Below are 27798 nucleotides of genomic sequence, written 5' to 3'. Positions count from 1 at the left end.
TAATAAAGCACAACCATAGACAGACTTGATTGGACTATATACCAGATATAGCTTTCAACAATTTTTCCTAAGTTTAAATGCTATCCTCAAATCGGTCAGCAATGTCCATGTCACCAGGATAGTTTTCGTTGGTCTACACTGTTTAAAATTACAGTTTCTAAAAAGAGAAGATCAGTGTATTCTTTCGAATAGTTGCATAGATAGGACAAAATATAAGTAAGTCCTCCAAGGGTGAATCCCAAAATGAACAATTCATAGTAAATCTACAAACTCTAGACCATTCGGCCCTCAATGGTAAAATATTGAATCTGGCTCATGTACTGAGTGTGAGTTTCTGAGGGTACTTGTACCAAGTGAAATACTTGAACATTCATTTGAGGAAAGCACCATATAAGAATGATTTTTCCTGCTTCTTGTATTTGGTATCTTCTTTAAGTGAGAATAATAATTGTTGAAGTCTTCTCTTCATGGTTTGAGCCACTAGAGGTGTGATGCCCCTAGAGTCATCAAAACAAGTATTTGAACCACTGCTATACAACAACCACCGTTTTATATGACTTAACATGGTATCTTGACAGAATTGTTATCAGAGGACATAATATGACCTAATATAGACTGTGTGATGATTGCCTTGCCATTTGACCATATTCTAAGCCAAAATGACAAAGGTTCAATCAGTAATTAATCTTCCACAAATGGTAGGCCTACTTGTACATGAACTGCCAAATTGGGAACTGAAATTGGGAGACACCATATTTCCTAGAAAAAGACATTTTCTTGAGTTTGAATCTAACTTTGTTACTTTGTTGCCTTTTCGAGTAACCCCAGCTGCTTACTTTCATATAGTCTTAGAATCATGGCCAATGATAAGCATTATACATCCTGGCAAATCTAAAATTTCCCCCAGTGGCCTCAAGCATTTTAGGTGCCTGCTCTTCATAATGCATTGTCCCAAAAAAGAAGAGGTAAAAGTAATACCCAAGTAATCTTAAGTGTCCTTCAGTACCAGGTGCTCACCATTTACAAAAACAATTGTCACTTTCGTAAAACTATGGGCCTCATGACACGTTATGCGGTAAACCATGGTGCTACTAGCACCATGGTTGCCGCCGGTACCATACTGGTACCACCATGGAGAAAGGGGGAATTACCACCCCATTCCAAGGTTGGCGGGGCGGTAATTACCCCTTTCTCCATGGCCCTTCCCCATTCCCATTTTTGCCCCGTAGGGCTCATTGGAATGGGGAAAGAGCTAATTACGGTACCGCAAATTGCGGTACCGTAATTAGCACCAAGGTCCCTTTGCGGGTCCCAACTTTAACGGCTGGTCTATACCAGCCGTTAAGGTCGGGTCCCGCAAAGGGACCTCGTAGTAAGGCGGTAAGGGTTTACCGGTACCGGTGCCCTTACCGGTATCGGTAAACCCTTACCGCCTACCGTCTAATGAGGCCCTATGTCTTTTATTCGGTTGGCATATCAAAACACCGGACTTTGTAACATTAATGCTAAAATCAAGACTCTGCATAAAATAAGCGCAGGTGTTCATTGTCTGCTGCAATCGAGGAGTTCTCGCTATTAATACTGACTGTATCATCAGCATATGCGAGGACCCGGGGGATTGGAAAATAACCCCATGTGAGTACAAGTATTGATTTTTTTAATAAGCTATGCAACTGTAAATTATGAGAACCCTACTCACTGAGGTATTACTAGTGTATGCAGATGTGTGTAACCTGTCATCTTAAAGGCCTCGAACCTATAACAGCCTCTTTTAGCACACCTTTTTCTGCATTTGGTCATAAATCGTATATGCATTAGTGAAGTGTAGCATTGGAAATCAAGTGTCTTTAGCATTTTAAAAGCTGTACAGGCCGTTTTCCAAATATTTCAAACCAGCAAGTTATGTTTCGGTGTGTTTGTCTTCGATTAAGCTCACAGGCAAAATAAACACCCCTGCATGCCACTATTTGGGGGCACTATATCAGCCTACGCCTGTGTATAAAATCTGGGTGTTGGGGAAAATCAATGGGCACTCATTTTGCGTTACACCACTGATTTTGCCTTATTCTATGTGTTTTCTTACTGTTTAGGCTAAGGAAGAAAGAATTGTTGTTCTGGAAACAGAAAACGGACTTCTTCATCTGAAACTCGCTCAGGTAATTCAGTTCCTTTCTCTAAAGTGTGTGGAATACTTTTGGTATTTCCTTTCCTGCAAGCTCAGAAACCAAGACAGCTTTCAGATTAATTTTCTCAGATAAGATTTTCACTTTTTGGAACAGCATAACGTTTGGTTAATTATAGGTGTGTACGGTGGTTCTCCCTATGGGAGGGGAAAAAAGAGCAGCAACCTGTGGGAGTCCTGGGCCAGGGATACTACACCTTACTGAACACATGTGCAAATGTGACCCGAGTGGGTGTGGGGTGGTTTAGGCCTTTCCCTATTGGCAGCCCTGCACTGGTGGCTAGCTGTCCTATGGGCGAACCAGGTTAAATAAACAGTCACAGCCTAATGTGATTTGTTAGGAGTAAACTCCTCGTTTATACAACAGTATTAGAAAAAAAACAGTTCAGCTTCTCAGCTCAGTATGCCTAAGTAATTTGGAATTTACAATGTCCCCTTGTTCAGGGGGCTACATAAACATTTAGAGGTCCTTCTTACATTTCCTCCAATAGTTACAGTACTGTTTAACTCTAGTGTGGTCACTTGGGGTTGAACAAGTCCATTCCAAGTGGATAAACCAACCAATAAATAATTATCTCAGTGGAAGCACTTATGAGCTTGATCCTTCACTTTTGATAACAACCAACTGTTTTCCCTTTGGTGGGAGCACCTTTGCACATCCTCCTTCACATATGGTAAGTAACCAACTGTGTCACAGGGATGGGGAACATTGAGTGAGATTATTCACATTTGATAAATAAATAACTCTTTCACCTCATGAGGAGCATTGCAAGTGAGGTTATTCACATTTGATAAATAAATAACTCTTTCACCTCAGGAAGAGCATTTGCGAGCAAGATTATTCACATTTGATAACTACACAACTCATTCATTGTTTTAGCACTTCCCAGGCAGCTGCCAGCTACCCCTTGCGCCCCACATACCGTGCAGACACTAATCCCACAGTACCCCTAGCTCCTGAGGGAAAACATCCCTCGCAAGAGCCATTCGGCAGTGTGAGCAAGTTTTGGGCCGTTCCCGAAACACCCACTGCAGCACCCGTGATGAGGGTAAACCCTGGCTTAAGTGCTCAGCGGGGGGTGATCTAAGTAGCAAGGTCCGGTGGAGTGCCTTCACCCTCACTTTTTCCCGACAAGAACCGCCACGTTAGATTCTCTCCCCAGCTACAGAGGCACGTAGTGAGACCAATGGAGGCAGTCCTACACTTTAGGATTTCTCTCCTTTTCGCCCTTTCTGACTCTGCTTCCTTCAGCATACACCAGGACTAGCGCCTCCATAAGAGTCTTTTTTAGCCGAGCAAAGGCTTGCTCACACTTCTCACTCCAGTGCAGGCCAAAGCTCTCCTTTGGATGGTATTGTGTCGTGGACTGCTTCCCACAGTTAGCTGCTGTCTTCTGTAGGGCCAGATAACTCTTTGTCAATTCAGTGAGTGGTCAGGCTATGTTGGCGAATCCGTGCACGAAACTGCGTAGTAATTGCAGAACCCCAAGAAGCTTCTCATTTCTTGCAGATTTTGCAGGCGGGGCCAAGTCTTGAGGGCTTCCATCTTAGCAGGATTCACACTCACTCCTTCGGCAGATACCACATGGCCAATATACTTCACACTGGTGCGGCAGAACTGGCATTTTTCTAATGATACTTTCAGCCCTTGCTGTTGCAGACTATCTAAAACTTTCAGTACCCTTAGGGTCCTCCCAAACACAATCACATCATCTAGGTAGACAAGTACTTCCAGTAAGTTCATATGCCCACTGCCTTCTCCATCAAGCATAGAAACGTGGCTGGTGCTCCCAATATCCTCTAAGGCATACGGGTCAACTTGTAGAACCCCAAGGGACAGATGAAGGCAGTCTTATTTTTATCCTCAGGTAACATAGGAATCTGGTAATATCTGCTCCGTAGGTCCAAAACCGAGAACCACTTGCTCCCAACCAGATAGTCAAGGGCCTCATTCACGTTGGGAATAGTGTATTGGTCGGGGCACTGTCCTGTGGTTCAGGCTCCGGTAGTCAATGCACAGACGCACGTCGTTGTTCCTTTTTCTGCCCACCACAATGGGCGATGCATACAGGCTTCTCGACTCCTGGATAACCCTTGCCTGTAGTAGTTCTTCAACATGATGCAACGGATCCCTGCAACAGATCCAAAATGCAGCAGCAAGACTACTCCTCAAACTATCCAGAAGAGACCACATCACTCCAGCCCTAAAAACACTACACTGGCTTCCAGCAAAACATTGCATCACCTTCAAAACAATGTGCATAACGCATAGGGCAATCAGCGGACAAGGAGCAGAATTCCTTCAAAAGAAAATAACAGTCTACAGACCAACGAGACCCCTCCGATCAAGCAACGAAATCCGCCTGGAACTCAAACCATACGTTAAGAAATAACTTGGAGGCACCTCCTCCTACCACTTAGCCACAAAAACCTGGAATACCATCCCAAAAGAAATAAGAAACACTGAGGATCACCTAAATTTCAGGAAATCACTAAAAACCTGGCTCTACAATACCACAGACTAAACCTGGAAACCGAAACTCAAAAAAGGATGACTAAACCGAAAAGACACGGACATCCTCGACCCGAGTGAGTAACTCCCACAGCACCTGGATGGGTGACACTGGCGGCACGCACGGAGACTGAGTCTGAGTCTACTACCCCAGACAATCCCACCAACACTTTCTCCGGCCCCTAAATTACCACCAGGTACCACAGTGGTGTGGAATTGTCGAGATATTGGCAATCACCCCACTACCTGAGAGGTTGTCATTGGCAGGTGCACTGGCCACAGGAGTATGAAGGGAGGATAAGGGGAGCTATGAGAGAGCATGTTAGAGGTGGGGGCTAGAGGAGTGAGGAACCTGTATGCCAGTCGGACCCAGATCAGGACAGAGCCACATCAGGGGAGACTACGCAAGCAGAGCGCATCAATTCAGACGCAATAGAGACGCAAACTAACCAACCCTACTAACAATTTCCCTTTCTGCATACACCTCTCAAACTCCAAACCAAACACAACCAAAAACTTCAGCACAACAAACCGCACAAAACACTACATTGCAACAACAAAACAAAAACACACATAGCCTTGCACAACAGTACACGACGACTACCGGCCGCAAACACCCCAGGCCCAGCCAATGGACCCACCGGGCTGAGGCCGCCAACAGCACATCACTGCTCTCTCGCACTTTTCCTGCTTCCTCCCACTAACTCAAACTCCCCTCCTCTTTCAGAGCCGCCAGAGCGCCAGGGGACCACTCCGGGGGTGATAGTAGTGTGCGGTACAAATGTCCTTTAACATTAACATTAACATGATGCTGCACGTTCTCCACATCAGCCGGGGCTAGTCTTCGTGACCTTTCCCGAAAGGGGGTGGTATCGTTTAATCGGATTTGATGTTTCACCCCCTTGGCTTCCCCCAAATCCCAATCACAGGTTGAAAACACATCGGTCCGCAGGGACAGCTGGTCTTGTAGATGATCTTTTTACCGCTCAGACAACGTGAGTCTCCAAAGTTTATCTTTCCCCCTCCAGCACTATCTGAAATGTCGTCAGGCCTAGTACAATAGTCGCTTGTTTTGTTCCTCTCCCTCCTTTATCCTCCTCCTCCCCCTCCCTCACCTCTTGTTAATCTCCGGCTCTACCAGAAATGTTGTCAGGCCTAGTACGGTAGTCGCCTGTCTGTTTCCCATTTCCTTCCTATCAGTGTTTTAGCTCTTGCACTATCTGAAATGTCGTCGGGCCGAGTACGATAGTTAATTTCACTTTCTTGTTGTTCATGGCCTGTAAGAATGTAATTGTATTTTCCTTGTGCCCTCCCTTGCCGTCAAGCGCTTTGAAACACATTGGTGGACATTATGACCCTGGCAGTAGCCGTGCTGGTAAATACCAGCATGGCTCCCGCCGGAGTCATGAATTTTCCGGCACCCGGGAATGGGCAATTACCAGAGCATTACAGCCCCGGCAGACCAGGTAATTGCCCATTCCCGGGCGCTTGAAAATATTACTCCCCATTTACATTTGAGTCCCATTGGACTCAATGGGAATCGGGAGGCCGGATGCACCGGCACCATTCATGAATGGTGCCGGTGCATCCGTCGAGTTCTGCGCGCGGGTTCCGTTCCGCCCGCCAGTTCAGACCTGGCGGGCTGAAAGGCACCCGCTCGCAGAACTCGTAGTTTGCCGGTCCGGAAACAACAGTACCAGCAAGCTTACCGGTACCCTTGTTCCGGACCGGCAAACTTATAATGAGGCCCATTGTGTACAGGCGCTATATAAATAAACTATCATATCATATCATCCAAAGGGGGGTATAGACTCCTGGTTCCAGCCACCTGTGCCACTGAGTCAACAATGTGAAGCTGGGCGATTGTCAGCCTGCCTGGGAGGTGCACAGTTTTTTCAATTATATTAGTGATAGGGACTCGAATGTGAGTCCCGGCCTTCCCAGTATCACTAACGAATGTGCGTTGGACCATCAGCCCTCCTGGCAGTTCTTCTCCTTCCAGCGCTGCCATCACCAATCTCCGGTAGCGGAAGGTTCCTTGGATTTGTACATGATCTGGCACCATTACCGTCTGACCAGGCAGTATGTCCAGTTGGCTGTGGCTGGTGGTGGTTACCTCTCCCACTGGCCCATCAGGTTATTCTGCCTTCTCCTGGCTTCGCTTGAAATAGGCCTGCTGGCAAGCTGGGTGCATGTTCAACAAGCGTGCAAACTTAGGACCTGCCATCTCCATACACATTCGGGCGAGTGTACCAAACAGGACAGAGTTGATGCCCATAACCAGGGGAACCTCTGAATGCTGGTTCTTGGTGGTGCCCACTAATGCGAGTGTGGACAAGGTTGTGTTCACCCCAGCCACATCCTGATTCAGGTGGATCTTCACTCTGACGTACCCTAGATATCGGCAGGTCGCATCTCCGACTCCCATCAGCTTTAACCTCTCCGGGGGTTCCAAAGGCAGATGGGACATATATTGGTAATAGTAGGGCTCATACAGAATGGTGACCTGGGAGTCACTGTCCAGTAACGCGGTAGTTCATCGCCCTTCCAGATCGACTGGGATTGTCATCGTGGGTCCAATGAGGCCAGTAGGAATGCCTCAGGGAACCTGGGCTTGAGGTTTCAGTCTGTGACAGGTCTCTGGTGTCCCTTTCTTAGAGTTGCAGAGCTCATGGACTAGGAGGATATGGTCATCTGTGGGACTTCCCTGATCCTTGATGTGGTACCTGGTGGTAGGTAGTTCAGAATTCTGTGTCCAGATAGGCCTGCAGGACTTGTTAGCAGTGGAACTCACTCCTGTGGTCGAGGTTCTAGCTGCTCCTCCGCTACAACCTCCTGGGCGTTTCCCGACAATGTTCGGGCTGTAGTCGGTTTCAGTGCATTAAAACGGGCCGCTACTCTGGCATAGTTCTGGTCTTGGTCACACAGACGGGTGTAGTGGGTGTCACATCCACATCTATCTCCATGTTGGCAATGGAGCAGAGGAGGGAAATATTCTCTCGAGGCTCTTCCGCTCGTCGAAATGTCTGGTGTTCTCTTTCACGTGATGAGGGAAAAGTCTCTGGGCCTTGCGGCGGATGAGCATTCAGACTTTCTATTATTAGCAGCTGGGTCTGCAAGTCCTCCATTAGAGGTTGCAATTCCTCAATCTGTCTCTGCTGGGCAAAGGCAGGGTTGAGTGTTCGGATCACACCTTGGACAGGATAGCTCTGGACGTTGACATTGCCTGTTTTATCTTCCGGTGCCCTTATCGATCTTAGTAAGTCCTCATAGGAAGGCGGGGTGTCAAGCTTCTCACATAGCCTCAACTGCAAAATGGGTATGGCGGGCTCTTTGGCCCCTCTAAGTAACTGCTTCAAACAACAACGGTTCAGTTGGGAAGTCTCTACTCCTCCTCTCTGGTGTGCCAAACGTAAGATCTGTTCAATCCTCATTAGAAAATCAGATAACTTCTCCCCCAGTTTCAGGGAAGTGGCATGGAACTTCATCAATAAGTCCTCTGCTGGTTCGGTGGTGGCAAACGCTCCTTCCAGCACACACATCTCTTGATGTTGGGTCAGGATTTACTGTGCGAAGAGACTGTACCGTCTGTAATACAGGTCCTCGAAAGGCCTCTATCACCCGCCTCCTCTTTTCTTGGTCTGACACTTTCCAGTCAAGGAGCATAAGCTGAGTGAGGTCGGCCCATATGTCATAGCTTTCTTCTCCTTTAGGCACCGGTCATTGTCCGGAAAAGGTCCGTAGGCGGGTGTAGGCTCCATGTTCACTAAGCACAGTTGACGGGGATTGTCCCTCCATGGTTACTTTAACAGCTTCAGCCACTGCCGCAGCAATGACTACAGTGTCTTTAGTGGAGGTTGTAGCTTCTGGTCGCTGAGGAATCCCTGGCCATAAATCTAACCTCCAGACATGGCAGGTAATTGAAGTTTCCCCGCCCCTCAGTGGGCAAGGTTCTACCTGTAAGAGAACTTGCACCATAACATAGCATATAACATTTAGCATCTGGCCCAGGTATGTGACGTACACTTTTCACTTTACCCATGATGGGTTCCAAGGCACCAGTCATGGCTAAGACTTCATCAGTTGTAATTTGCAACGGGACCTCACCTACTATAAAACAGGTCTCTGGGCTAAGCCCCTCAGCTTTTACCCAGTGTAACACATATGCGTGCGCCATTTTTTTTCTCCTGTCGTTTTGTTTCTCCAGGTAATTAACCACTAATATCTTACACTGCTCCCATGTTGCTAAACATGGAGAGAATACCCCAGAATTCCTCTCTGTAAGGTAAATGGCCCTCCTGGGATCTCAGCAGTGCCTCCAAGAGTGTAATGTGTTTCTCCCTATGGGAGGGGGAAAAAGAGCAGCAACATGTGGGAGTCCTGAGCCAGGGATACTACACCTTACCCCACACATGTGCGAATATGAACCCCCCAGGGGGATGGTTTAGGCCTTTCCCTATTGGCAGCCCAGCCCTGGTGGCTAGCTGTCCTATGGGTGAACCAGGTTAAATAAACAGTCACAGCCTAATGTGATTTGTTAGGAGTAAACTCCTCATTTATATAACAGTGAAAAAAAACAGTTCAGCTCCTCGGTATGCCCGAGTAATTTGGAATTTACAAAGTCCCCTAGTTCAGGGGGCTACATAAACATTTAGAGGTCCTTGTTACGTTTCCCCCAATAGTTACAATACTCTTTAACTCCAGTGTGGTCACTTGGGGGTGAACAAGTCCATTCCAAGTGGATAAACCAATAAATAAATATCTAAGTGGGAGCACTTATGAATTTGATCATTCCCTTTTGATAACAACCAACTGTTTTCCCTGTGGTGGGAGCACATTTGCCCATCCTCCTTCACATGTGGTAAGTAACCAACTGTGCCACATGGATGGGGAACAATTGTTTGTTTGTTTGTGGTGTTGATTTGTTAAGCGCACCAAACCCTCGGGTATCTGGGCGCGTTGAGGGGTTACATAGGACATAGATACACAGATATGAAATTGCAAAGCATATTTACAGAAAGTATAGAATACATCTCTAATATGTGTACATTAACAGACCATACTGAATGCATCTAGAAAATACAAGAAATATATGTACCTAGCAAAGAATAATTTACAGTAAGAAAAATAGGACATTCATGCCAGGTATGTATCAAAATCGGGTACAATGCAATCACGTTATAGAGGTACAAAGCAATCAGGTTATAGAGGGCGTATAGGTTGTCAGATGTCATTGGACGCTAGCCGGTTTATGGTCTGTTTCCTGAAGCATTGTAAGGGCTGGTCGGTTCGCAGAGGAATGGGGAGAGAATTCCATTAGAGCTTGTTCCACCAGCTTTTTTTAGGTGATATCTGAGCATTGAGATACAGTGCCAGTTTGATGACCTTGTGAGGCGTGGGGATGATTTTTTGGAGATTTTTTCTATTAGCTATTGCGGTGCAGCATTATTTAGGCACTTATGGGTGATGGATACTATTTTCAGCTGGATCCTATCCTTGATGGACAGCCATTTGCAGTTTCTTCTGATCTGTGAGATGTGTTGTGTCCTTGGGATGTTTAATGCAGTTGCCATTGCATTATTCTGTAATGTCTGGATTTTGTTCAGAATTTTTTTATTGGCTCCTGTGTAGAGGGCGGTACAAAAATTACAGTTTGGCGAGGATTGGAGCTCTTGCTAAAATGATACGGCTATTAGAGGACAGGAAGTGTTTGCATGAATGTATTAGCTTGCAAGTATAGGCTGTAGCTGAGGCCGTGGCGTTCACTTGTTTACTCAAGTTTAGTGCTGAGTCCAGGTGGAAACCTAGAGTTTTAGTTTCCTTGCACACATTGATATTGATTCCGTCGATATTGAAGGAGGTATAGCAGTTGCCAAGTTTGTTAAGGTTGGCCGGGTCTCCTAGGATTAAGTCTTCATTCAGGCCGAGACCATGGGCGGCCATCAGTGCCTAAATGATTGAGTATATTCTATTCACCAAGGCCAGGTCTGTCTCGTAGTCACCCGAAAGGGGTAAGAGTATCTGGGTGTCGTCAGCATAATTAGTGTATGTGACACCCAGATAGTCTAAGTCATCCAACAATGGCTTGGTGAATATATTATACATGGTCGGTGGGACACACGAGCCTTGCGGTATGCCGAAGGTAATGGGAGAGGGGTCAGCCGCAGCTGACGGAGAGAAGACCCTCATTGACCTATTGCTAAGAAAGGATTAGATCCAATTTGTGGCTTCGTGGGAGAAGTTGGCAGCAGTGGACAGATCTTTGCAAAGCATACAACGGTCTAGCAAAATCAAAATCAGCCGATAGGTCCAGTAATAGAAATAGGGCACATTGGGCCTCATTACACGGAAGTCGGTAGCCATGCCGCTATTTGTGGCATGGCTATCCCGATTACGGGTACTGGGTTCCCTGAATGGGGAAATACCGGACCATTCTGACCTTGGAGGGCCCGGTATTTCCCCATTCAGGGAACCCAGACCCTGTGCATCCCCATTCAAGCCCCCATAGGGCTCAATGGGAACGGGGAGCATGCTAACAACGGGCCGTTGTTTGCATGCTGGACCGCTCGCGGGACCCGCTAAGGACGCCTGGTTTTACCAGGCGTCCTTAGCGGGTCCCGCAAGCAGACCTTGTAATGAGGCGGTAGGGGCTTAACGGGGCCGGCAGCTCTACCGGCCCCGTTTACCCCCTACCGCTAGGGTTGTAATGACCCCCATTGTCTGTTATCTTTCAATAGGTCGATTTGAATTTTCAGGTTGATTAGGGCCGTTTCAGTCCCGTGCACCATCAATAGATGACAATAAACCGCCCACGCTGGAATGTGGGGGTTTACAGTTGTTTTAAAGGTAATATAAAAAAAGCACAAATTTTGGCCTGACAAATGCTGTAAAAATCATGGAACAGCAATATATACAGGGGCAGTGGTGCTTTGTGAACCTATTCACTTTAAGAACACTTTGTGTGTGAATTTCTATCTTGACATGATAAGAGAACCTGTGAAAATATAATGGGGTCTATGTGGATAACCCTGGACATTGCAGGGAGGGAGCCACAGGCAAATACAACTCTGTGCCTGCAGTCCCCTCCATGCAATTTTGAATGCATTCTGAGTTGCAACCAATGCATGGAATTCCTGAAGGTCCCAGGTTTACATGCATTTTGACGCTTCATAATACAAACAGACATACATGCCTCTCACCCACGTCTGGAAATTGCCTGCTTTGAGCAGGTGCAAAAAGCAGGCAGATTCTATACGAATCCAGAGCATCTAAACCCTCATCAAAATCAATCTGAACGCTTCTGTATTTGCCAGGTGGATCAGGATCGTAAATTTCGATCTGTGCCCCAGCTTCACCTTCCAAATGCACAGTAAAAGTGGTGTCCCATCCCCATAGTCACCAATGTCTTCTATGCACCACAGGATTTTGAAGGATTTTGCAGATGGAGTTGGAAAATGTAGCTAATTTACCATGTCCGCCTGCTCGTCTAGCTTCTCCACCTGGTTTTTCCGCATGCATGTATTTTCATGCTGATGAAAACATGCTTTACTCGCTCTACGGATTTTCAACCAAAACATAAGATTCACTGCTCCTGAAATACCATGCCTCAAAACATATCTGGATCTTTTTTGCAAACCCCTGTAAATTTCACAGAGGAGACCTATATCCTCTGCGTAATTTCCATCATTTGCACATCAGAGTCTAAAAGGGACTAAAGTAAAGTAGAGGTGTAATCGCCTTTACGGCTTACTTTTGCACTCCTCTGAGCAAATGGAGTAAACACCACCTGCCATTTACGCCGTTTTGAATGGATTCCTATGGAGACCGCCTGTTTTTCGCCAGTGTAAAAAGCAGGCAGATTGCATAGGAATACATGGCATTTCCACCAGCATGAACATGTTGTGCTGGTGGAAATGCACTTGACTTGAATTTGTTTAGCGGAGAGGGGGGGGGGCCAGAACCTTAAATTACAATCCGTGCCTCCTCGCCCTGATTCTTTTCAAAAGAATGAAAATGAGGTGCAATGTAAAAATAATGCATACAATGTTTAGGCATTCATTTTGCACATTATTTTTACGTTACTCCTGAAGCAAAATGATCCGCAAAATAAGTTTTACTCTTAGATGATTTATGGAATTTTGCATGAGGCATTAAAAATCAAAAATGTAGATGATGTTCACTAGTTTATTATCTGTTTAAATTATGTTTTCAGTCAATACAGGGAGGTATCAAATTCCCACCGGCTGTCTGTGTACTATTAGTGGGCCAACTAGTTATCTCTGCTTCACTACGGGGCTGACAAAATGAAGAGTGCCACCAGGAGGCCTTAGAATAGCTTGAAATTAAGAGGGGTTTACACAAGCGCAGTGAATGTCCATTCCATAAGACAACAGCTCGGAGCCAAAAGGCCCTATTCGCACTCCACCCATGAGTGGGAATTGCATATGAACGCAGGCCGACCAGCATCTACCGAATTATGAAAAGCGGGCCCCCCATCCCCTCTTCATGTCACATTGTGAACTTCCAAATGTTCACATTTGATTTATTAAAACTTTATATATTTTATAATTCCGTAATTCCCAAACATCGCAACATCGATATGCATACAGTAAAGAATCTCAAATCAATGGTGTTGTAAATTCACCCCTTAAGAGTTCTCAGTTCCTTCACCTCTTTTCGTATTGTTACATTAGGCTGACTGCAGCCAGGAGACAACTGATATTAATTACTGTCCCCCTAAAGAGGTGTCAGAGTTCCACTTGCTTGTGAGGTACCTTGGAAGTGATTAATTTGCTGTATCCTAAATGTCCTGCCAATTTTTTAAAGCAGAAACAAAATATCCTAATCTCTCTTGGAATTCCTTTCATCACGCCGCCTTTTTTTCAAATGTGTATGTCACATTGTATCTCATTCGTAGATGTCTGTGTCTCATTAATGGACACAGAAACCTGTTCAGGAATTCAAGGCCAGTTTTTTAATACATTCTTTGTGTGGTCTCTTATTTGTCAAGAAACAAAGATGGGTATTCACAGATTTAATTTGTTCTCTGTTCATGGCCAAAGGATCCATTAGATCCAGGTCAATACTACCTTTTGACAGTAGATCTTCTATACATTTACAGCAGCCCATCCCAAAACCAGATTGTCCTTGTTTAAGTATGCCTCCTGCGAAATCGGACCAAAAAGCCGCCAAGTCAGCCCAGTGAAACAATTAAGTGATCCCTAAGATGCTTCATGCAGCGATGTGAGCGCTCTTGGGCCATATTGAACTTCCATAAGGGAACAAGTTTCCATTTCACAGTTCATACCCCAGCAAGCATGTCCAATGGGCCATGCAAGGACAGGGGCATTTTGCTTCCCAGCCTTGCATGGCCCATTGGGAATTAATTTAATTTAATTTATTGAATTTATATAGCACTTTTTAAAAAAAAAAAATTCTCTTTATTGAATTTTTCAACAACATTAACAATCCCCATAACTCCCCCCTCTCTCCCTTCCCCCCTCCCCCAGGTGCTGTTCCAAAGTCTCCGTAGCTCCCTTCACCACAGAGTGCCTAGTCGGGGTTATTCCAGGTCCAGAAGTCTTAGACGTTGCAGGCGCCACCCAATCCTGAAATCGTATCTGAGAAAGGAAAGGACCTCGCCCCACTCGCCCGCAAATTTTTGTATTGTATTGTTCATTGCGTAGGAGGCCCATTCCATCTCTACTATCTCCCAGACTTTACGCAGCCAGTCTTGAAACATTGGTATGATCGAACTCTTCCATCTCTGGGCTATGATTGTCAGTGCTGCCAGAGTGAGCATCACCCTCGCTCTTTCCCTGCCCCTCGAACCCACCGGCCCTTCTGCTGGCCTCAAGCCTAATAGTGACCATTCTGGGGGTATGCCTCCCTCTGCCCCAAACACTTGTTCCATCGCCTACTTCATGTCTCCCCAGAACGGGACTATTTTTGGGCATCGCCACCAAATAAGTTCTGCAGTGCCCTCCTGGCCGCATCCCCTCCAGCAAGTTGCCTATGAGTCCGGGTAGATCCTGCGTAGCCGAGCTGGGGTATAGTGCCACCCATATAATATCTTATACCAGGCTGCCCTGGTTTGTGAGGCTCTCGCTAGTTTGGGGATCTTCCTCCATAGATTTTCCCACTCTGTCTTCTCTATTTCCCTGCCCAGACTTTTTTCCCACCGTCCCATGTATGCCCATTGCGGCTTCGGGGTAGCCTCATCCAAGATCTTATAAAGCTGCGAGATAAGGCCTTTCGAGCTATCATTGGTCATCAGGAATTTTTCAAAAAGGGTCGGTGATCTCGTGGCCGCCTCCTTATTTATGGGGTGTAGAAGCCAGTGTCGAAGCTGTGAGTATCTCAGTCGTTCACCTTCCCCCAGTGCGAAATCCTTTTTACAATCTACAAAGGAACTGGTCTCCCCTCCTATAAACATGTCCCGCATCCAACGGCAACCTCCCTCCCGCCAGTTCCGGAATGCCCCTCTTTCCAACCCCGGGGTAAAGTTTTTATTATTGAAGATGGGGGTGAAAGGAGACGGGAAGGTTGTAATTTCCTTCCGTTGGACCAGTCTGTCCCAGTTATCTGCAACTAGTTTGGTGATCGAGCTAAGGTACATATGGCCTGGACGGTGCTGTCTGGGTAGCCACAGAACCTCCCCCAGTTCGTGTCGCGTGACCGCTCTATCCATCTGAACCCAGTGTTTTCCTTCCCCCTCCCGCAGCCATTGCCTAATCACCCTTAGTTGGGCTGCTTCGTAGTATTGACGGAAGTTGGGAAGAGCTAGTCCCCCCCTTTTCCCGGGGCCATAAGTTGCATCCTACTCACCCTTGCCCTTTTTCCCTCCCATATGAACTTGTTTGTTATTACCTGGAGCTCCTTGAAGAAGCTAGCTGGGACTGCTTGAGGGATGGCTTGGAAGAGGTAGAGCAGCCTCGGCAGGGTAGCCAGTTTAAGTGCCTCTAGCCTCCCCAACCAGGAGATCCTCAAGTTCCGCCACTTACGGAGATCTTTCTTAATTCTTTGCAGGAGTGGGGGGTAGTTTGCTGCGTACCATCCGCGTAGAGCCAGAGTGATTCTCACCCCCAGGTACGTAATTCCCCCCGGTCGCCAGGCAAAGGGCGTCATCCCCTTTAGCTCCTCCCTCTCTTCCCTTGCCAATGTCAGGTCCATCAATTCGGACTTGTGCATGTTAATGCGTAGTCTGGATGCTTCCCCAAGTCTTCTAGTAGTAACCTGGCTTGCGTACTCGACTCTATGGGATTTGTCAGGGAGAGCAACATGTCGTCTGTGAAGGCCGCCACCTTGTGATGCCTGCCCCCAAACGGTATTCCCTGTATTCCTTCAGATTCCCAAATTGCCTGCAGGAGGGGCTCCAGGTAAATTGCGTATAGCAGGGGTGATAGGGGACATCCCTGTTTTGTACCTCTTTGGAGTAGGAATGGTCTAGTTAAAAACCCATTTACCACCACCCTCGCTCGCAGGCCCTCATAGTTCACCTTGACCATCTGTAAGTTAGCGCCTCCTAACCCCATCTTTTCCATGGTTTTGAAGAGGAAGGACCACTCCACCCGGTCGAACGCTTTTTCAGCGTCTAGGGACAGAAGTACTGCCGGTGTGCGAGTCTTTTCTGCCTTTTCCACCAGGTGGGCCACCCTTCTGATATTATCCCCTGTCTGCCTCCCCTTTACGAATCCTGCCTGATCCTGATGGATCAAATCCGGGAGGAGCCCCTCGAGCCTATTCGCCAGGATCTTAGTGTAGATCTTTACGTCTATGTTAATGAGCGCTATTGGCCTATAGGAGGATCTTTCAAGGGGGTCCTTGCCCTCCTTCAGAATCAGAGAGATCTTGGCTTCTTTCATAGACGGGGTGATTTGCCCACTATCTAAAAAGGAATTGAAAAGGTAGGTCAGGGGTGGAACCACCACTCCCGCATAGGTCTTATAAAAGGACGCAGTGTACCCATCGGGGCCGGGGGCCTTACCCGTGGGCAGCTTCCGAATAACCCCCCTCACCTCCTCCTCCGTTATCTTTTGTTGTAGACTAATCTGGGCATCCCCCTCAATTTTACATAGGTTAACCCTTTCCAGGAATTTCTCTTGAGCTTGGCCACAGGGGTGCTGTGAAGCATATAAGGTCTCGTAAAAATCGGCCATGGCCTCTTGGATATCTTCTATTCGGCTAACCCTTTCCCCCCTATCTGAGTTTAGAGCCGTGATTGTGTTTCTGGAGGCAGCTCCCCGAAGGAGGCGAGCTAGGAGAGCGTCCGCCTTATTCCCTCTTGCATAGAATTTTTGGCTCTTTGGCTCTTTGTTCAACAAAATGCTTGTATACAAAAACCAACTTGAATGTAAGTCCCAACTTCGTAGGACTCCTGGTGTACTCCCCTGCCAGGTTATTTTCCACTTTGTTTAACTTGCTTGCAGTCTTGATTTTGCCTGGTGTATTCTCCCGTCAGGAATTATTTTTATCTGATTTGTTTTTCACACTTGCAAACTTGACTTTGGCTTGGTGTACTTCTCTGCCAGGGCTTACCATATGATTTACTTTGTAGACTGGCAACCTTGGCTCTGCCTGGTATACTTTCCTACCAGGGCTTTTTGTGTGATTTACTCTGCACAATTGCAAACTTACTTTAGCCTGGTTTACTCTGCTGCCAGGGCTTTTTATATGAATTACTCTACACACATGAACACTTGCTTTTGCCTGGTTTGCTCTCCTGCCAGGGCTTTTCATCGGATTAGCTTTTTACTATTGCAGACTGGCTTTTGCCTGGTTTACTCTCCAGCCAGGACTTCTCATATGATTTACTTTGTAGACTGGCGAATTTGACTTTGCCTTGTTTACTCTCCTGCCAGGGCTTTTCATCTGATTTACTTTACACAATTGAAGACTTGTTTCTGCCTGGTTTACTCTCCTGCCAGGGCTTTTCATGTTATTTACTTTATACAATTGAAGACTTGCTTCTGTCTGTTTACTCTCCTGCCAGGGCTTTTCATGTGATTTACTTTATACAATTGAAGACTTGCTTCCACCTGGTCTACTCTCCTGCCAGGGCTTTTCATCTGATTTACTTTATACAATTGAGAACTTGCTTTTCTGTCACATTTATCTGATTTACTTTATACAATTGCAAACTTGCTTGTCTTGCACGTTCATCTGATTGACTTTATAAAATTGCAAACTTGCTTTTCTCTCATTCAGTAAACCCTTTTCAGGTAATATTGGGTTTCATATTCCTTCTCATTCACTTCATACATATTTGGCGTTCTTTGGCAGTGTTGCCAAAGCACTCCAGTGTCTCATTTTTAATCTGTAGGACTCACTGGTGTCTTGTGGCATCCTTTGGTTCCTTCGCTGTAGCCAAGAGGCAGCCTCCACTTGGTGGGCTCTCCGGCTTCACCATACAGCTTACACGTCCTTCAAGGCTCCTGTTTTCCTCTGGGCTCTCGCACTGTGTTTGGGTGGCAATGAGGCTGCATCCAGGTTCCCGTAGCTGCTAGGAAGTTTCTTATTCCTTCCCTCTTGCGTTCGGTGCACAGCGAACCAACCAGCCTCTGCAGTCCTCTGTCTCATGCGTTCCTCCCGAGTCTGCCGGCTCCATGATCATCTTGACGTCCTCACAGTCCTTCAGTCAACACTGAGAGGGCTCAAACTTCCCCAGTCAGCATTCTCTCACTCCATGCTGGGTAAAGCTTTTAAGTGTCCCGGCACTTATCACACAGTTGCAAACACTAGAGCGTCTATGGTGCTTCTCGTCCCTGGTGATCTTCATTACTCTGTTCAGCCTCCTCGTGCCAGTATTTTTAGATGCATGGGAGTTATAGGTAGTTCTTGGTGTCTTGTGTATAGAATATTGGAAGGTGTCACCAGTAGGTCTTATGGGTGGTTGAAGGAAATCAGCATAATATGCCATCAAGGCCTGCGGAATGGAGGGGGTATCCCAAAAGGAAAAGGGGATACCATTCTCATCCGATGATGTCAAATCACCCACCTGAGGGTCGCCTCCCCCTCATTTGGTCCTCTAACATGTAAAAGACCACAGGGTCAGGATCAGGTAGCGGCTGCCGTCCTCAACCACATGAGGAGAGGTTATCCCCGGGAAAGGAGTGATGACGGCATCCAGGGGTGTTGCTAGATCTGGAAAAGATCCAGGGCTATGCTAATTTTGGGACTGTCAGGACTGGGGCTAGCTAACCTTTTTGGTTGTAACCCCTGATCTTATATATGTGGCTACAACCAAAAGACACGATGCTGTAGCCCCTTCAGCCCCTCCTAGCAACGCCTCTGACGGCATCAGCGGATAGCTGATATATATAGGGCGAGGGCAAGTGGGAAAGACAATAGGCTGGAAGACTAATGAGAAGGGCTGAGCAATAGTCAAGTCTAGAAAAAAATAAGTGATAATTAGAAGCTCACTTGCATAAATGTCAATAAGGGATGAATTGTACAAATATTGAAAAACTGAAAATGCAAGTGCGAGCACCTGTGAAGATGTGTGGAGATTGCAACAAGCAGCTGAGGGAGTGCAAAATGGCTGACTTGAAATGTCAAAGGAAAACAGAGTTTCCCTTTGACCCTTCGTACCACCAGGGGTGTTGCTAGGTCTGGAAAAGACCCGGGGCTACGCTGATGTCGGAACTGTCGGGACTGGGGGCTGGCTAGCCTTTTGGTTGTAGCTCCTGAAATTCTATCCGGGGCTACAACCAAAAGATTAGGGACTATAGCCCCCTTAGCCATCCCCAAGCAACGCCTCTGTGTACCCCAATGTGCATGTCAATTATGCTGTGCAAGGCAAGGGCATTTTTGCTTCCAGAGCCTTACACGGCGCATTGTGGATGCACGCCGGGTTATACTGCAGCTCTGAATGTGTGTAGGGGCGCTCTTATGCCTCCCTGCGCGTTCTGAGCTGCTGGGGTATACTCCTGGGGGTGCTCCCATTCCAGGATACGTGTGCAGGGACCAGATAGCTCTCCCTGCTTCCTGCTCATGTTGCCAGGGAGCCGAAGAGCCATCTGGGGATACAGTCCTACTGATGGCAACAGACCGAATTCTGCAGAGGGGCTGCTGGTACGAATGTATATGTGAATGTGTGTGTGGCAGCGTATTTAGGAATGAGTGTATATTTGGGTGCACGTGTTTATGAAAAAGTGTATGTTCTGTGGGTGTACATGTGAATCAGAGAGTGTCTGTTATGGGTGCGCATGTGAAAGAGTTATGATTGCTGTGAATGTGTATGGGTGCACAATCGAATATTCATGGCTGCGCGAGTGAATGTGTATTAATGTATGTGGTTGGTTGCATGAAAAATGCACCCCTGCACTCCCACCGGTGCGCAGGGAGGAGGGTGCATTTTGTTACTGGGCATCAATGTTAAAGCAAAACATATTTGCTTATAATATTTGCTTTAACCTTGATGCCCCTAAAAAATACCATGCTAGTTCGAAAATGTAACCAGACTGGCTGCAGCAATGTAAGCCAGTCTAGCCACATAATAGCGCTTATCATGTATCATAATAGAATTTAACCGTGATGCCCAGTCAATATATGCTATGCCAAAGGCATGAAAAGTAACCAGATTGGCTGCAACAATGCAGTCATGTCTAGCCACATAACAATTATAATGTATGGCAAAAATTATAAGTGTTGTTACATGGCTAAACTGGACTGCATTGCTTCAGCCAGTCTGGTCAAATTGTATCATTCTGCAATGGTGTTTTTGTTACTGGGCATCAAGGTTAAAGCAAACATGAATGTTGTTATGTGGCAAAACTGGCTTACATTGTTGCAGCCAGTCTTTTTATGTTTTATGACTCTGGCATGGCATTTTTTACAGGGCATCAAGGTTAAAGAAAACACAGTTTCCTTTAACCTTAATGCCCAGTAAAAAGAAATCAAGGTTAAAGCAAACATGTTGCAAAGCTGGACTGCATTGCTGAAGCTAGTCTGGTTACATTTCATGTTTCTGGCATGGCATTTATTGTTACTGGGCATCAAGGTTAAAGCAACCATGATAAGTGTTGTTACATGACTAGACTGGCCTGCATTTCTGCAGCCTATCTGGTTACATTGTTTTAAGGTGGCACTCACATTGCATTTTTTACTGGTCATCATGGTTAAAGAACCCATAATTGTTATGTAACTAGATGGGTCTACATTGCTGCATCCAGTCTGGTTATGTTTGCTGTCTGTGGTATGGCATTTATTTCACTGGGCAACAAGGGTAAATATAACATGATGAGTGTTATTACGTGGCCAGACTGGCCTGCATTGGTGCAGCTAATCTGGATATATTTTCTAACTGCGGCATGGCATCTTTTACTGGCAAAGCCAACAGGAGCATGTTTTTATTTGATACTTCTGGCAAGTATTGATGCAGTCTGCATGGATGTGTATGCGCAACAGCCAGCATGAAAATGTTTTTCTAAACTGGCATATATTGTGGGCAAAATCATCATGAAAATTAGTTGGAATATGCTCAATGCGCTGTTGGTGACTTGCATCGATTATATTTGTTCATCTGTTACCCTACAAAACCAAATGTAAGCTGTGTGGCTGTTGACCCAAATTTTTTAGAGAAAGCATTCTGCGTCGAGCACCATTTTAATGCATTATATTAAAAATGTTCTGGAGGAGAATGCATTTTCATCAGAAAGATTAACGTCCCTCCAATTAAACAATTCACCAGCCACCACTGTGTTGAATCTTTATGGACTCCTCTTGGTGTGGATTGAAATTGACCAATGTGAACAAAGCAAACACAGAAAACTGACAGAAAATACGTCCGCCTTTCCCTGCAACCTGCCATTAACTTCTACAAAGCAAAAACAATCCCGGCAATCACCTTCAGTACAGAAGCGATGCCAGCTATTCCAGATAGCATATGGTTACGACTGGAGGGGTTCTTCTGGAGAAAATAAATCCTGAACTTTCCATCATCTGCTTCTAAACGGGCTGATGTTCTTCCGCAAAACCCAAATCTCTAAACACAAATTGTTTGAGATAATTCGACACGAAATAAAAAAAGAATCTAACAAGATGCTGACAGGGTGGATGCGGAAAAACCGAGTCCTGCTCCAGGAGATTGGAAGCTCGGAGAGAAAGCTTGAAGAAAACCTGAACAAAGTAAAAACCTGATTAAAAGCTTGGGACTGGATAACAAACACTACAGGAGGCGGAAAAGAACAAACTAACCGCCACCTACCGGCGAACCTACAAAAGGTTAACGTTACAGTAGAATATCTGGCAAAGTTCCCTAATAAAGGCATTAGATCAACCTTTTAAGAGCCAGATTAAACCTGCTAAAAACAAATGAGATCTTAGCGATAAGAGGAATCTCAACTACCAACTCATGTCGCTTTTGCAACAGGGAAGACATTGTGGAAACAGTAAGGCACTTACTCTTGACATGTAAAGACACAACTACAAACAGACAGATTCACATGGGTCACCTATTCGAAGATTCCTACATCCTTGATGAAACACATTAGTGGAACCAGCTGATGAGCGGCAAATCAACGAAATCAGTAATTGCAGTCGTAAGATACTTTCAAAGCCTGGGCTTAGATAGTGTGGCCACTGACACTCCGGGAAACTGACTAAGAACATAGATCCGAAGAGGAATCAGGATGCCCTTATCATGACCAAACATGACATTTTACTCACTCTATTCATCTCCAAGACATTGGACCCAAAATCTTGCAAAAATGTTATTATTCAATTACGACCAGAAGAATACATTTTAAAAAAAAGAAATTGAGTAATACAAAGGCTTCCAGTGGAAGGGGAATTGAGGTCAGAAGCTGTTGTAACTCTATAGCAGCTAGGAATGTTACACATTTATATAAATCACTAACTCACCATGTATAGCACTTGTCTTATCCAATTCGTAATGCTGATTCCAGAATAAATCCTTTGCAGTGGGCAGAATAGATCCTATGAAAGCAAGACCTGGTTCAACCGGCCTGGCTGGAGGTACAGATTTGTGGGCAGGCCACAAACAGTATCTTGCTGTTGATGCTTCACAGCATATAAAGGGGGACCCAGCATTAATGCTGTTCTCTACATCAGCTCGTCGTCGATCACATGTAGAATCTTGAACAATATCCACCGCAGATACATGTATGAGTAAACATCTGTCTCTGTATAACCACTCGTCCTCCATGCCATGGTCTAATTATTGTGCCTCTGCAACTCCCAATTGTAACAGTACTGGTGTTTCTCCTGAAATTAAAAAGTCAGGGATCATTGCAAACCTCCATAGATGCTGAGAGATTGCGCGAGGTTAATGTAAAACTGAGTGCTATAGCTTTTCCTTCCTTCAAAGCTGGGGTAGATGGGTGCAGCCATAACGTAACATACAATGAATTTCCTTTCATAGGAGTGTGGCACACCGAAGTCTCTTTGTTGGGGTCCATTTACGTTTGGTAGCTTTTTCGTGTACAAGAGAGTACATAGCATAATGGATAGGAATTGTAGTAGATCTGTGGGGATCTCAGTGCTGGGATAGAAAAGTACAGTGCAATTTATGATCGAGGTTTAGAATAGAGGTGCATTTTGATAGCGCCATAGATGTTGCATTACTGAGTTAGCAGTTTACAGTAAACTATACGTCCGGGGTGAGCAACCTGAGGCTCGCATTATGTATTTTTGGACTATGACTCCCATAACCCCTCAACATTGGCTATTCTGGCGTGTGCTGATGGGAAGTGTAGTCCAAAACACCGGGCAAAGGATGAAGGCAATAACTGTGGCTGCACAAGGCAGAGATGCATAATGAGATCACTCTGGACACCCAAGTGTTTGAAAGCAGTGCACATTCCGAGAGCTCTAAAGAGGAACACAATAGTGTAAATGTATTAAACGACACTTCGGAATAAGGCTAGTGTTACTTGGTGTTTTATTCCAATTTCTCCCGGGCCTGACCCTCTCGCCATTTTCCCTCTGGCCGCCTGCCTGGTCTGATAGGCTGTACTGCATTTCTAGGCCAGCAGCATATCCGTCCAGACGCTTGAGTTTGCCACAGATTCTATGCAGCGGACTGAAAAGCACTTTACAAAACGGAGCCCTGTGTAGCTTGCAAGCATACTTATCCCGGATCAAGTTAAGCTTCCGGCAAGGAAGCAAGAAGTAGGTCAGAAAGAACTGAACTGCGGCGTGCTCTTTATCTTGCAACTAGCTCTGTTGCTGCAAGAAAACGACAGAAGGGAGGGGAAAACACGCTGGGATTTTGGAAGAGAGCCACAAGTCTGCGGCTGCAAAAACACTGGAAGGTTTGTGTGGGAAGGAATTGTGAGGTGAAACATACCATCTTTCAGAAGAGTTAGGCTAACAGTCCAGAACTCGTTGCTAGTCTTTCATCTATTTCGGTGGAAACATGTTTTTTAAATACGTTTTTATTAGGAAATTCTACCACTACACAAACAAAAAAAGAAGCACATTTTACCAATTGCGAAGTACAAACGAATTTAAAACACGTGAATTTAGGCCGAAACCTACTCCTTGTAAATATTCCACACCATGGGCCAGATCCTCACAACCGTTCGCGGCATCTCATCACTTCCACTAAAAAACCCACAAATGTCATCTGAATTATACTGGCGAACTTTACAAAGTTGTTTTGCAGTACCCTTTAAATTCCATGGCTCGTGAAAAGCAGCATGTGGTGCGTGTGGCTCTGTATGTCGTCATTCGTGACCCTCTGCCCCCTTTACCAAATTGGGTAACAGTAGTGGGAACTGACATTTTAACTAATATACACAGTACAAAAAAATAAAGACTGTAGGGCTGTTTTTCATATAGGACCCTGTTCTGTTAGTTTGCCCTCCCTGGCCTGTAATTTCATTTTGGGGGGCTACTGTGGTAAAAGGCATGGAACCCCCCTAATTTGCATTTCTGTTGACCTGGTCACAAGCCATATTAAAAAAAAGTGACGTTGCAAGGAGGTTCATCAGTCTTTCAAATTCGATGACATCAAGGGAAGTGACATGGCAAGAACTTGATTTAAATAAGTTAAGAGACCTACAACTTTGGGGTGTGCAAAACAAGAATGGTCACTATCTGTATTATATAGATGGGGTAACTCTATAGTGTAGTAAACCATGAGTCAGCAATATTTTCAATAGCAAAACCTGCAAACCGATTGCAATTTTGGCAGATAAAACATTGTAAGATTACATGATTTACACAGGTGCACACATTTTGGTTAAGTGGAGAACCCGCATTTGGACCCAGTCTGCAATTTAGGAACTTGACTACATATTTTCCACACTTTAGTTTATATACATTTTTTGTCAAGGTTTGGGTTTTTGAGAGCCTAAACAATATGTCATTTTACGGAGATGCCTTAAAAAGTACTCACGCCATTAACAACCTAACCCGAAAATATGTAAATCCTATTGGAAACATTTCACCACGCACGAGTGTGGTTATAGCGTTATTTTCTCCATCCTGAAAGGAAGAGAATCCTCAAGCAAATTAATGTAGCCTTAATGAGTCTCCTTTGGGATTTAGAACATAATTATCAAGACTTAAAGAACCACAGAAAAAGACCATGCAATGCCTGATAAGGTCTTTTGCTTGTAGTCATTTTTTTTCGCACATCATGCCCCGCTATGCATCTCTACCATACCTTAGCTATGACCATTCACGCCTGCTAAGAAACAGTACTCTATTCAAAGTGTTCCACTCACTGCTGTGTCTGTGGCAGTTACGCCTGAAAGCTCCCTCCATAAGTCTCTGTGGTAAAAAGCTATTTCATAAACCTCATTGCGATCGGCGTTGCTGCCCTATGCTAGAAACATGACATGAACAATTGTGACCTCCGATGGCTGTGAAAACTTTGGAAAGGAGGTTCTGCGGCTGACGAGCCAAGTCAAAATGTGCCCCGTCCCCGTCGGTTGTATGCGGGAGGCAGGGGGTGCAGCCATAGTAGTGCAAAATACAGGATGGTTGTCAAATCTAACATGAATGTGTGCACGATGTGGCGCACACTCACATGCCCGCCTCCCTGCAAGCAGTTGCTCAAAGCTGTAGTCAAATGTTCACATGGCACGCCTCATCCCAAATTCACACACCGAATGCTTATCACAGAAAAAACACATTCTCGTGCACCTGTTTGGAACAGGCGCAGAGGGGGGAGTAATGCACATGAGGAGTTGTCTGGCTTCTTCATGTATTTACTTTCAGTGCCACAACAGTGTGGACTGCTGCTCTCCCACTTCCGCTTCTGTCCCTCAAGCAGACTCGGAAATGCTTTTTTTGGATGGTGGCTTGGATCCTGTCACACCTAAGATTTGGGAGCATGCTCCCGCCAAGCATGTATGCATACGGGCTGACGTTGTGCCGGTGCAAAGGCACCTGCAAATGCGCGTGCTGCTTCTGTGAATAAGCTGATCTGACGGTTTAAAAAAGCAGGCATCTAAAAAAGGTCATTTTAAGAGCTATTTTTAGATGGACGTTGTTTTGGAATTGATCCATGTGTTTTTTTCACCCTCTGGGCTGTAGGAAACCATGTCAATTTCTAGTATTCTATCATGTCCGTTTCATATAAGAAAATATGACCGACCTCTTCCAAAACAACTATGCGTCAACAAGATATGTGGTGTGGGATGAGGGGAGAGCTGGTGGTATGATACCCATTTCAAACACATTGATGCATTTTCAGTACTAGCCCGCAATTAGGGATTTGAAAAACACTTTACAGAACACAAGTTTGCCAGAATATTTATGTTGATTTTTTATTAGAAGGATATACCTAAAAAATAGCTTTCAGAGTTTTGAGAAGGACATTTAATGTAGTCGAAACATCACAAACATAGGCCTCATCGCAGCTCTGGCGGTAACCCTTAAAAGTGACTGTAACGGAATTAGCACCACCAATACCGCTCTGTCCGATCCTGAGCCAGCCCAAAAACTGCCGACTATAAAGTCAGCCGGCACTATTACAGCCGATGCCATCACAGCCGGTGGTATCTGTGGCGGCCACACAGCAGCATCACAAGTCGGCACTAATACCGCAGAAAACACGGCACAGTTACCTCCAGCTTCTAGGTGTAGGTAAATGAACACAGGCGACAGAAATGAAGTCACAGATGAACCCAATCCACTCCAGAGAGCTACACAAGGCACGCCCCTACCCCAAACACTGTTTCCAACACCATGCTGCCACAAGTCTCTGTGAGCTGGGACAGGCAGCTGCTCATGCTGCGCCTGGAAGTTGAGAGGCAGGACAACCAGGCCAGGGCACAGAGAGTACAGGAGAAGGGGGGAAAGGAGGTGGAGGAGAGCCCAAGCAAGGCGTGCACCAATCCCCAGGGTCAGGGCCTCACCCTGGGCCCACACTGACAGCCAGTTGGTCACTCTGTACTGTCTCAACAGGGAGACCATAACTGAGCTGCTCACCACAATACAGGATGACATAGGGAGCAGGATCAACATCTGGACAGCTGTGCCCCCACTGCTGAAGCTAGTGGCTGTTCTACAATTCTTTGGAACTGGCACCTCCCAGCACTCTGTGGCCATGATGCATGACATGCCACAGTCCACATTCTGTGCAGTGTTGGTCCAGGTGCTTGAAGTCCTCCTATGGCAAGTGCAGTGCCACGTCTCACTGCCCACCACCCCAGTGCAGGTCAATGCCATGAAGGCACAGACCTATGCCGTTGCCCAAATGCCAAATGTGATCGCTGCCCTGGACTGCACCCATGTTGCGTTGGTGGCCCATCAGCCCCACAAAGCAGTGCACCGTAACCACAAGTACCACCACTCCCTGAACTGCTGTGCCTGCTACCCTGGTATGATTCCATGGTGCTACGGAACAGAACACTGCCAGGATACATGGAGAGGCACAGAGGACTACTGACCTGGATGGTGGGTGAGGAGAAATGCCTGTGCGCATGCACTGTGAAGTACAAGTCCAAATGGGGAGGCGGGTGTGAATACACAAAGCTTGGCAAGACAAGCAAACGCAAAATCTGTACTTGACCACCTCCCGTATCAATGCCACAGTGCAGCCCAGGGAGCCATGCACATGTCAGACTTACCTGGATGGAGAAGAAGCTGATGTACACATACAGTAGCAACTATAAACATGAACATGACT

At 45.9% G+C, this 27798-nt stretch overlaps 1 protein-coding gene across 3 annotated transcripts in view; it reads left to right on the top strand.

The window, feature by feature from the left end:
* The window catches only part of KIF25 (kinesin family member 25), a 1016252-nt gene that overhangs the window by 98120 nt on the left and 890334 nt on the right, over positions 1 to 27798 (top strand). For all 3 annotated transcript variants that reach the window (XM_069607411.1, XM_069607412.1, XM_069607410.1), the window contains one exon: positions 2091 to 2156. In XM_069607411.1, the coding sequence (XP_069463512.1) occupies positions 2091 to 2156 (66 nt within the window). The remainder of the gene's footprint in view (positions 1 to 2090; positions 2157 to 27798) is intronic.

This window comes from Ambystoma mexicanum, chromosome 4q (genome assembly GCF_040938575.1).
Source record: "Ambystoma mexicanum isolate Mex_15411 chromosome 4q, UKY_AmexF1_1, whole genome shotgun sequence".
NCBI classification, from domain to species: domain Eukaryota; kingdom Metazoa; phylum Chordata; class Amphibia; order Caudata; family Ambystomatidae; genus Ambystoma; species Ambystoma mexicanum.
Note: the sequence above shows the minus strand (reverse complement) of the source record. Positions and strands in the feature narration are given on the sequence as shown.